The sequence below is a fragment of the Primulina eburnea genome, chromosome 9 (genome assembly GCF_022965805.1).
Source record: "Primulina eburnea isolate SZY01 chromosome 9, ASM2296580v1, whole genome shotgun sequence".
NCBI lineage: Eukaryota > Viridiplantae > Streptophyta > Magnoliopsida > Lamiales > Gesneriaceae > Primulina > Primulina eburnea.
Window position 1 is genome coordinate 22475273 of NC_133109.1, and position 12836 is coordinate 22488108.

The window sequence follows — 12836 nt, forward strand, 5'->3', positions numbered from 1 at the left end:
CCCGATATTGTGGTTTGTTTGATCAGGCGTTTATTATGTATGGGTCACATGCTTTGAAACATGCCTCTATGCAAAATGAAGTCATGTATGTTTAAGTATGATCAAGTATGCAAGCATGTTTATGAAAGCTTTTAAGTTATGGCACGTCTATGTATGTATGAAAGTTCAAGCTCATTTCAAATCCAAGCTTCAAGTATGTATGTTCTATTTTAAAGTTGCATGCGATTTTATTATGTATTACTTGCTATTCTCAGTTTATATGTGTTGAGTCTTTAGACTCACTAGACTTGATCGATGCAGGTGAGTATGTCTATGAGGAGACAGGAGGTGGGGACCAAGGAGCAGGCTTGGACTGAGCGGGAGGCTAGACCCGAGGACTGCCCACGCTATTTCAATATTTTTATGCAAGTTTAAAATACTCTGATTTTATGTTGTGATGAGTGAGGTTTGAGCAAGTATTTTGTTAGCAAATTTATTCGGTGATGGATGATTTCAAAGATATTTTAATGATTGATGAGATGACGACCGTATGGATGTTTACATTTAAGAGAATTTTTTTTATTTTTCCTGCAAATTTTAAGTATGAAAAGTACGGTACGTCACATGTTTCATTCTGTTATATCTGTTTATATGAAATGCATGTATACATGATTTATACTTGGAATGTAGTTCTCACCGAAGTTATCCGGCTTTTGTCATGTTTGTATGTGTGCATGACAACAAGAGGGACAGGATCAGGATCATGAAGAGGATGAGAAATTATAGTTAGCATGGAGATCCGGGCCCAGAAGCAGAATAAGATTCAGCACTGGATGTATAGTCGTTGAACCTAGTTGAGATAGAGACATGTAGTACATGATTTGTACTTTGATTTTGACATGTATATCAGATAGATTACTGTTACGTTTCCGCATTTTTAATCTAAAAAAAAATTAGTCTCACTTTTCTTAATTGTTATATTTGACATTAATAATGATTAAGACATGAATTAGCGTCCAGGGTCCCCACCTTCTTGGTGTATTCTTAGTTCAGTTCTCACACACATGCACACACACCACCACTCAAATATAGTCTTGCACAAAGACATTAAACTTGTGTGTATAGTATTTGACACACAGACGTTAAAGAATTGTTGGCTGAAAGGTGCTGCCTTCAGTCTAGGCTAGGAGTTCAGATTAGGTAGTAGTGTAAGTCCTAAGCTGACTGGGTTTGTACAAGGTGTTGTATAGATCAAAGTCTTCTAGTGGATCCTACCTAATGTGGTAGAATGGGTGACGTAGGAGCATTTGAAGTCTATGAACATCCATAAACATATATTGTGTACTTAACTGATTAACTGATGTTTTCAAACTGATTTGATTAGTTCGAGGTGTTATCAGTTCAGTTCTTACCATAACTGAACTGATACATCCGAGAACTGATCATATGCTTTTCAGTTATTCAGTTTACATAAGTTAAAATGCTTTTTAATTTAACAACTTTCTTTACGAAGGATTAATTTGAGTTTCTTCCGCTTGGTATTAAAACCAAACTCGATTTAATTAATCGATATTAACATTCTTAGAACACGAGCTGTTGCAGCTCTTTAGAGAATATAATGTTCATTAGAGAATATAATGTTTGAAGCATCTCAAAGGTGCTCAGCACACAGTCCTTCAATTGGTATCAGAGCTAGTTGTTCTAAGAAGAATATTTGAAAGAAACTGTGTTTTAAATTATTTTACTTTAAAATAGTTTTAAATGGTATTTAAAAGTACTTTATATTATTTTCAAAACTATTTGAAAATGTATATATATCGCTCATAGCGAAAAGTAGAGAGGATTGGCTCTGCAACTAACATCGTCGCTGCTTCTCTCGACTCCTAGCTTTGGGGTTTTAATCAGCCTGCAGGATTCTGAGCTTTACCTGTCAAGATGCACAACTAAATTGTTCAGTGAACAAGATTTCAGTTGCAAGCCTACTAGTTTAGCTGACAAACAAACGAAGCTTAGCCATGTTGGGATGTTGGATGATTAAAGTGGAGCTTAATCATCATCAATATACCCCTGCTTCATTGATAGATCGGATCAACGCGGTTCAGCATCAGTTGATTTAATTTGAGTCAGCTCGACCAGTTAGTCAGCAAAGAGATCAAGTTCAACGCAAATTAGCTGTTCTTCTGGCAAAGAAACTCACAATCAGTGCAGAATTTCAAGTGGTGAAGCCAACCAGTTGTTGGCATATCCAGTTATGTCATGTATAAACTGATTGATATTTGATGTTATTAAATATTTTCTAGTGTACTAGCATTTCCCTTAGACTTGTTGGTGTGCTTAAATGTATAATACAAGAGACGCTTATTTGATTAAATAAGCATAATGTTTATCCAATTATGTTTATGTATGATTGAACTAATATCTCCAGATTTCTTGCCTAAACTGTTTGAATGATTAAAGCTACTAAATTATGGCGTAAAATATTATTTTTTTAAAGTGGAGTTTTCAATTCAGTTAGTGATGGGGAGCTTTATTTCGCTCGAATTGAAAAATGTTTTAAATTTTTTTTTAACCCGTTTTTAATTCAGTTCTTCAGAGAGAGCTATTCTTTAAAACTGATTTTAAATTTACTATCGAACTGAATTTTTTTTTTCAAATCGTTTTATTCAGTTGTTGAGGGGGAGCTTTTCTTTTTGATATCCCTCGAATTGAAATTTCTTTTATTCGCTTTAATGTTTTTTAAAACGTCTTTGATTCTCACAAAGGGAGATAATTATTAACTGTTTAAATTTATTTTAAATCGCTTTAAATATTCAAGTTTTGTGATCATAAAAAAGAGGGAGATTTTTGGAACATTTCATACTCGCAATCTTAATTCTGATGTTAAAAAAACTATTTATTTTGTTTCTAATGATTTACCTATTACGTAGGAACCAGGAACTGATCAGGCTTCGAACTGATCAGTTAAAAAAGCCAATTTGAAGCTATCAAGATGCAATATGATAACACCAACTGATCAACCAAACTAAATTAGCTCCACTGATTTATCAAAGAACAGTTCAACTAATTGTCCATCTGATAGGTGCTTCGGCAGAAGACCTTCAGAAGCCCGGCCAGCTAATGAAGAGTTCAACTGATGAAGAACTCAGCTGACCAGTTCAACTGAAAGAGTGAAATCAGTTCAACTGACGAGTCAACTGATTTCACCAGCCTAACTGAAGATTAGTTCAGATGACCAGTTAGGAGCATCGATTAAGAATCAATCAGTTGCAGATCAAGACAAGCTTATCTAAATGGATTCCAGCTACGTACAAGGATACAAAAGTATCTGCAAGATCAAAGGTACAATAATGAATGTTGCAGCAAAGCTTAAAGACAAAATGTTCCAGAAGAGCTGTCGGAAAAGTCGAGACCCAAAGTTCAAAGAGCGCATTCAAAGCTGCAACGATCACATGTGATGAGTCTTGGTGTACGGTTATCTTGCTGCTATAAATACAGACGAAGACCATAAAAAATAATACAACAAAAGGAGTGTGGAAAAATAAAGGGCACGCTTATTTGCTTATCAGCTTTCAAGAAGCAATCAGCCCAGAGGGAATACTCAAGTATTATCAGCTTAGTTTAGAAGCTCACTTCCCTCAGTGTGTGAGAACACCTTCTTGGTGTATTCTTAGTTCAGTTCTCACACACACACACACACCACCACCACTCAAATATAGTTTTACACAAATACATTAAACTTGTGTGTGTAGTCTTTGACACACAGACGTTAAAAAGTGTTGGCTGAAAGGTGCTGCCTTCAATCTAGGCTAAGAGTTCAGATTAGGCAGTAGTGTAAGTCCTAAGCTGAGTGGGTTTGTACAAGGTGTTGTATAGATCAAAGTTTTATAGTGGATCCTACCCGAGGTGGTATAATGGGTGACGTAGGAGCATTTGAAGCCTCCGAACATCCATAAACATATCTTGTGTAAGTAACTGATTAACTGTGGATTTCAAACTGATTTGATCAGTTCGAGGTGTTATTAGTTCAGTTCTTATCATAGATGAACTGATACATCCGAGAACTGATCCTATGCTTTTCAATCATTCAGTTTACATAAGTTAAAATACTTTTTAATTTAACAACTTTCTTTACGAAGGATTACTTCGAGTTTCTTCTGCTTGTTATTAAAACCAAACTCGATTTAATTCATCTGTGTTAACATTCTTAGCAGCTTGGTGATACCCCCATAAGAGTTCGGGTCATCCATGACCCGAGATACTAAATAGATAGACTAAATCAGAGTATATGTGTAGTATGATTTCTTCAGCAGCCGGGTAGGTGAGTGCCCGGGACATTTTCTCTCCGGGCTACCAGGAGCCCGGGCTCTGATGCAAGCTCCCGGGAACTTCTACCCAGCTACCTTTAGAAGCGCACCATACTCGAGTGTATCAGTATGAGCTATCTTATCTGTCAGAACAACATGAGTTTGACGTGTTAAAGAAGCTATCAGAAGCGCAGGGTATGGACAGCCGCCTTACCATACTTAGGAGGTGGGCACTGAAAACAAGGTAATGATGAGATATCCTCCTACAAATAGCAGTTACATTTCTCATTTACAGATTCTGGAACTTGGAATTCTTAAGCATTTTCACGTATATACAGCTACTTCGCTTTTTTTCTTCACCTGCTGACTTAAGAATCAGAATGGCTACACCGGACACCCTTTTGGCGCCCATTGACGAGTTCCTTTCCTTGTTTAAAGGTCTTGTTTGAAGCCATTATCCTCACTCAAATTTCCTAAACACAAAATTATGTTCATCATCCGGTGGATTGCTCACGTATTTCATGCCCGATTCATCCGGATATCATCATTGGCACCATCTGTGGGAAATTGAGTCTAGGACGTTGATATGACTCTTAATAGAAGGACTAATCAGGACACTTCCCGAGCTCCTGGAGATGGTGCACTTACTTCGGGGCAAAGGGATGTCCCTCCCATAGGACCTCTCCCTGTCATTACATTATCTCTTGAGGATTTGGCTTGGATTGTGTCTGAGGCAGTGGAAAAGGCTATGGCCCGGAGGGAGCCTTCTCACCATGCTACACAGTTGAGAGGAGAGCATGAGAGAGATCAGGAGGTATGGGGGAAGAAGCAAGAATGGAGGAGAGAGAATCGAGTGCTGGATCTAAGTCCCCGGTTGTGGTGGAGGAGTTACAGGAGTTGAGGAAGAAGATGAAGGCCTTGGAAGGACAGTTGGAAAACCAGGGTCATTCTCGGGCAATTATCAAGGATGCCCGTTTGCTGGAGTTATTGTCCGGGAACCTCTTCCCAGGAAATTTAAATCTGCCAAAGTCAAGGATTATGATGGCAATGCAGACCCCGAGGAATATCTGGCCAGGTTCGAGAATATGGCCATGCGACATTGTTATACTGATCGAATTAAGTGCAAGATATTTTTGACAACTCTGGTATATTCTTCTCAGAGGTGGTTTGAAGGATTGGCCCCTCAGAGTATTCATTATTTCGAGGACTTCCAGAAGGTGTTTTACACCATGTCAGTAGCAGTAAAAAATTACAAAAAAACTGCATTTAGTCTTTTTGAAGTTAATTAGAGCCCAGAAGAGAGCCTAAGGGCTTTTATCAGAAGGTTTAACAGAGTTGCTCTGGATGTCCCTGCCTGTGCCACTGAGACCAAGATAACTGCGTTCACCCAAGGGTTGAGGGAGGGTGATTTTTTTTTCGTTCAATAACAAAGAAGGTGCTTGGGAACTTTGAGGATTTGTTGTCCCAGGCAGAGAAGCATATTAACATTGAGGAAGCACAAAAGCATAAGAGAGAGGAAGTAAGAATAGGGAGATGAGACCGGGTATCTAAGCCTGAGAAGAAATGACAGAGGAAGAATAACCTGGGGCATTTTTCTCAACATATGCCCTTGAGGATTATCTAGGACAGGGAGTTCCAAGAGTGCAGCAGGGATTTGCCTCCGGATCATCAGCTTGCCCTACCTGAGAAGAGGGGATCTGTGGCCTCCACAAGGTGTGTTATCACAACACTGAAGGTTGCAAGACACTGAAAAAAGATTATGTCCTACCTTCTATTCAGGGGCATAATCAATCCAATAAAAAAACCGAGATTGCCACCTGGGATAGCTCGGCATCCAGGACTCAATGCCGGGGGAGATTTAAGAAATTCCCCAAGAGGTGATCCGAGTAGAAGAAGAGATCCGGAACCTGAGGAGAAAAGACCTCACCCCCTGTCATGGGGATAATCAAGATGATATCTGGAGGCTCTACTGACGGAGATTCTAATCGAGAAAGAAAGGCGAGGAGTAGGAAAGAGTGTATGGAGGTGAAGGGAGTAAGGAGGGGTGAAGCGATCATCAGTTTTGGCTCCGAGGATTTAAAGGGTGTGAATTTGCCTCACAATGATGCCCTGGTGATCCAAGCCTGGGTGGCCAACTATGATATTCAAAGAGTTTTTGTTGATTCGGGCAGTTCTGTCAACGTCATTTTTAAGGACGCACTGGTACAAATGAATCTGCAGGGATATCAGTTGGAGACTGCACTTTTTGGCTTTGCGGGATATGTGGTTTATCCTGAAGGGGAGATTGTCTTGCCTTTGACTCTAGGATCCCGAGAGCTTAAGAAAACCGTGATGAAAACTTTCATTGTGGTGGATGCCCCATCATTGTATAACATAATACTGTGTCGGCCTGCCATGAATGAGCTTAGGGCTCTAGCATCCACCTACCACCAAAAGATTAAGTTTCCCGTGGGGAGCCGAGTGGGTGAAGTCCGGGGAGATAAACCTTTTTCCCGAAAGTGTTATGTGGAAGTAGTCTGGGTGGATAAGAAAAGGCTAGGAGGGAGGGGAAGGCGGTGAGAACTGATGAGGGAGGTGGGAGGATGTTAGAGAGGGTGAAGTACAATTTGTGGCGGAAGAAGAGCAGGAGGTGGTAGAGATTGGATCAGGCAAGGAAATCCGGGTGGCCCGAGACCTCGACTTATCCACCTGGTTTAGTTTGATAAAATGTTTAAAAACTAATCTTAATGTTTTTGCCTGGTCCCAACAGGAGTTGTGTCATGCCCCGAGCCCGCGCCTGCGTGACTGCACAATGGGCCCTATAGCAACTACTTCGTATTCGTCCTCGCTTTACGAAAATTATTATCCCAAGTTGATATAGAAGCCCATTGTAGCCCATTATAAACTCATTTTAAATCTTTAATTTTTCAGATGTGGGACAAAGGTATCACAATCACCTCTCCTTCAGAACGCGACGTCCTCATCACGGCCTGACCAATCGATCCACTAGTGCCGAGAATCATGAGGTGGCTCCTACAGGTTCAAGAGGTGGCTCCTATAACGGTCCGAAAATTCGTGTTTGAAAATTTGCGGAGAAATTAAAATTTTTCTTTTAAATAATTAAAATTGCCTCATTCATAACTGAACTGATAAATAAAGTTTGATGTTCAAAGTGGCAGCGGAAGAAATTAACATTTTCTAAATAACAGTAAAAAGTTTATCCAACGATAAAAAGGTTTGAGCAGTCAAATAATAATAAATGCTGAACTGAGGTACTCGGGTCCTACTACTGCCGACTCGAGCTGGCTCACTGGTCCCCGCCCTCGATCCCGACATCATCAGTACCTACAACAATCAAGTCTAGTGAGTCTAAAGACTCAACATGCATATATCGTAAATAACAAATAAATAAATAATAAGCTTGCATGCAAGTGAGAATTTCATGTCATGAGGCATATCGTAAAAATATCGTGTCATGATTAATTATAATACGTGCATCACTGAACTGAAAATCATAGTGAAAATGTTTGCTCCTTGGAGCCCTGTACTGAAATAGCATGTAATAATTTTTCTGGTGAGATTATGGTCTACGCAAGTGGTCCCTGAACTGAACTGAGCTGAACTGAGCTGACCGGTAACCGGCGACCGGACCAGTAACCGGCGACCGAATTTAATAATGTACGTCTGATCAGACTACTGCCACAGTATACTGGGTGAAACAACTGAACTGACCGGTAACTGGCAACCGGACCGGTAACTGGCGACCGGATTTAGTAATGCTCCCATGACCGGTAACTGGCGACCGAGTTTAATCATGATAGTAAAGTGACCACAAGCAATATCGCATAAATCTCAAAAATGAATATTTTTGCACGTAATATAATTAATTATCATAATTAAATATCCTGCAATAATTTTACTGAATGGATTGGATTGCTCACAGGCTCGCTGCAACCTACATATGCCATGAAAAATATGCAATAGCTTTTACTTGACCAAACTATGCAATTAAATCCGAAAACTGGGACATTTGCGCCTACGACTTCGTAATTAATCATGACTCCGTGCTGCCCGAACCAAAACCAAACCTTCAAATAGTCATGATTAAAATACGTCTAAAATGATGAAATAATGCTCCTAAAATAGTGAGGGCCGAAATCTAGGTGAATGGAGGCCAAAACATGAAACGCTCTTTCGAGAGTCAATTTGTCACATCGCACCGTAATTCTCGTATGACATCAAAAATGATCCGAATCATGTACGGTCAAAAACATGACATTCCCAACTCAATGAGGCACTTTCCAGTCCAAGGCCATAGGCTAAAAGCCAACCGAGAACTCGAACGAGCCACTGAACCGCAGCAGCAAGTTGCTGTCCACAAAATACACCAGCATGCTTGCGTTTCTTTTCGTCGTTTTCGAGACTACCGGACATTGGGGCTTGAACCACCGACCAGAACCTCTTACCAATATCCTAAGGAATGATTTGAACCATGGCTAAGGGCCCTAGGCTAGCCACAATTTGCATCACACCAGCAAACAACCGAACATTCCAACCGAGAACAAATTCTGCACGTAGGATGCATTGCTTTTGTTTTGCTGTCACGAATCGTTCCAATGGCCATTTGATTGACCATGACACGATCTAGAAATCTAGGGGCATGGTATAAACCGTGGCTAAGGGACATAGGCCAACCAAGTTCCACACCATTCCCTAAAAATCGAAACAACACAAGCTGTCAAAAATGATAGGCCGAAGGGTGCAGGGGCTGTTCTTGAGTATTTTGTAAAAAACGATTACCATGGACCAAGCCACCAAAAAGGCAACTTAGTCACGTCTTACACATGCTAGGGAAGTGTTCTAACCATGGCTATAGGCCCCTAGGGCAGCCATGATCATATTCATATCCCTTATGACAGCAAACAGAATTTTCGAAACACAAATGGGCGGAAATGGGCAGTTGCTGTCATTCCTTGCTTTCGGCTAGCATGGGACTCAAACCAATGGACAAATATGTTCCTAACATGTCCAAATACATGCCTAGGAGCAACCTTGGGAGCCTGGAATCGATTCAATATCTGAAACCAACACAGCAAAGCAACCCGTGAAGAGCATCATGAAAACCGAAAATCTGCATGCTTATTTTCTGAAAAATTCTTGATGTATTTCGGTTTTTGCTTATCAAAACATGATCATGTAATGAAAATAAATGATAATAGGACTTGATTGAAGAGTCAAGGAAGAATATATGCATGCCTGGTTTCGTTTGAAAGAAAAACGAAAGAATGAGACGATCCGGCGCGGAGGAGGTGGAGCGCTTTCTTATCTAGCTTCTTCACTCGATTTTTTTCTCTTGTTAATGGCTTAGTGGCTCACGATTTTTCGCCTCTAAAACTCTCTGATTTTCGGTGATGGAGAGGTGGAGAATGATGGTTAGGAGAGTGAGGGGAAGATCCACTAATATAGGGATTCAAAGGGCAAAACTAAGTCTACATCTCATTTAAATTTTGAAATTGTTTGATCAAGTCTTCTTGGGGGGGAATGAGGTGACCGATATTCTCATCTAGACTAGGTTAGGATATGCACTAATATTAATTAATTAAGGTTGATCAATAATTAAAAAAAGTTTGCATGCTAAACTTAACAAAGAATGAGTCAAAGGGTGAGTTGGCAAAGAAATGTTGCATCTCCAAGGGGGTGGCCGAAATCTAACTTATAAGTGGAGGGGAAATGTTGTTTAGTTGATAAATTTATAACCCTTAAAAGCCTTACCTATCCCTTAATTAATTTAGTGAATTAATCCCCTAATTATGGAACTTAAATGAATTTATTTTCTACTCACCTCAAGTTGCTTAAATAAATCCCTAAACCTCATTTTAACTTAAATTAACTTATTTGCTAGCTAAAATTAATTCTGGAAATGTTTTTTGAATCTTAATTTCTATCTCAAAACTCCAACTCCAGTCCGCCCTCACTGAATTAACTGAAATGATACAAATTTAAACTGCTACGGAAAATAATTAAATTTAAATACTCATGCGATAAAAATCATTTTAATTTAAATACTAGAATTATGCATGGCTTATACGCAGTCCAATTTACGGGTTCTACAGCTCCCGTCATGTAGCACTTTGCCCCGCAGGTTCAAGAGGTGGCTCCCATGCACGTAGCACTTTGACCCGCATAGCACTTATTTCCCGGTGTTCCATGCCGGTGACCGGCTCTGATACCATTCTGTCACGCCCTGAGCCCGAGCTTGAGCCCAAGCCCACGTCTGCATGACTGCACAATGGGCCCTATATCCACTACTTCGTATTCATCCTTGCTTTACGAAAATGATTAACCCAATTTGCTATATATGGATGATATCTTGGGCAAGTTCAAGGAAGTTGCTGATTTTATCTCTGATTTGAAGGAGACTTTTGCCACTCTCATGCATTATGGAATTAATTCAAAGAAAGATATTTTCAATCTAAGGTTTCAATTCTATTTATAAATTCGTTGTTTTAGCATAAAGACGGGTATTCCTGGCTCATTATTAGACAACCACTTATTCACAAACTTCGTGCGGGACTAGTACTTTGCATTTCCCATCTCATGGAAAACCCATTTCGCTCCGCTTAGCCTTATCCCCCTTTAGGGGGATTTTAGTGATAGGTTCTATAGGAACTGGACTATCTTATTTGGTCAAATATCTAGCGACAAACTCCTATGTTCCTTTCATTACGGTATTTCTGAACAAGGTCCTGGATAACAAACCTAAAGGTTTTCTTATTGATTATATCGATATTGATGCTAGTGAAGATATTGATGCCAGTGACGATATCAATCGTGACTTTGATACGGAGTTGGAACTGCTAAGTATGATGAATGCGCTAACTATGGATATGATGTCGGAAATAGACCGATCTTATATCACCCTTCAATTCGAGTTAGCAAAAGCAATGTCTCCTTGCATAGGGGTGGGTACGGTACGGTATACCGTACCGAACTACGGTACCGTATACCGTACCGAAAATATCGGTATGAAATTTTTTCATACCGATACCGATACCGAAAATTCGGTATACCGTATGTGCGGTATGCCGAATTTTCGGTATGAAAAAAACTCATACCGATATCGTACCGACACCGAAAATTTTGTCGGTATACCGAAAAAATGTCGGTATACCGAAAATATTTTCGGTATACCGACATTTTTTCGGTATACCGAACTTAAATTTTAAAAAAAATAATAATAAAAAATTATTTTCGGTATTTCGGTATATACCGAAATACCGAAAAAAATATTATTTCATACCGATACCGATACCGAAAATTTCGGTACGGTATGATACCGTACCGAAATTTTCGGTATACCGATTTTTTCGGTAAGTTCGGTATTTTTTTCGGCACGGTTTTTCGGTATTTCGGTATTTCGGTATTTTTTCCCACCCCTATCCTTGCATAATATGGATTTCAAACATTCATGATCTGGATGTGAATGAGTCGAATTACTTGTCCCTCGGTCTATTAGTGAACCATCTCTCTGAAAGATGTTCCAATAGAAATATTCTATATGCAGCTTAACCCGGCTAAATGTATCTTTGGCGTAAAGAGTGGTAAATTTTTGGGTTTTGTAGTGACAGACTGGGGGATCAAGGTGAATGAAGAATAAGTCAAGTCTGTACTGGACATGCCATCTCCTCGATCTGTCCGAGAAGTTCGGAAGTTGACAGAGAGAATTGCTTCTCTTTCCCGGTTCATATCCCGATCAGCGCATCAGAGTTATCCATTTTTTCAGGTTTTAAGGAAGGCCCAAAAGTTTGGGTGGGATGAGAAATGTGAACAAGCCTTCCAGGATCTGAAGAACCATCTAGTAGAGTTGCCTGTCTTAGTGAAGCTAGAGCCCGAGGAGAAATTATTTGTTTTCTATCCACTATAGAGTATGCTGTCAGCTCAGTACTGATAAAGGAGGAAGGTTCTGATCAGGGGCCTGTCTATTATGTCAGCCATGCTCTTAAGGGCCCCGATCTCCTGTACAGTGAAATGGAGAAGATAGCTCTAGCTCTCATTATGACTGCCCAGAAACTACGACCTTATTTTTTGTCGCATCAAATTATTGTGATAACCAATAGTCCTCTTGGGAGGATCATAACTCATTCAGAAGTTTCCGGGAGGATGATCAAATGGACCGTTGAGCTGGGAGAGTATGATATTAAATGTAAGCCCCGGGTTGCCATCAAAGCACAGGACTTGTCAAATTTTTTATCCGAGATGGTTCAACCTGATGAAAAGGAAGTATGGTGTGGAGAATTTTTGTAGATGAGGCGTCTAGCCTTTCAGGATGTGGGGTAGGAGTGATGATCGTAGCTCCCCCGGGAGAAAAGATTAAACCGACACTAAGAATTGACTCCCAGGTGACTAATAACGAGGCAAAATACGAAGTAGTTCTTGCTGGTATCCGAGCTGTCCGAGAAATTGGAGTTACCTGGATTATTTTTTACTCTGATTCACAACTAATCACTCAGCAGATAAAAGGCATCTATGAAGCTAAAGATGACATGATGCTTAAATATCTACAACTTATTAAAG

At 39.8% G+C, this 12836-nt stretch overlaps 1 protein-coding gene across 1 annotated transcript; it reads left to right on the plus strand.

Annotated features, from left to right (window-relative positions):
* The first annotated feature begins 6233 nt into the window (after window positions 1–6233).
* On the plus strand, window positions 6234–6842 carry LOC140840807 (uncharacterized). The gene has a single exon (XM_073207972.1). The coding sequence runs from the start codon at window positions 6234–6236 to the stop codon at window positions 6840–6842; it is 609 nt and encodes a 202-aa protein (XP_073064073.1).
* Window positions 6843–12836: the final 5994 nt, after the last annotated feature.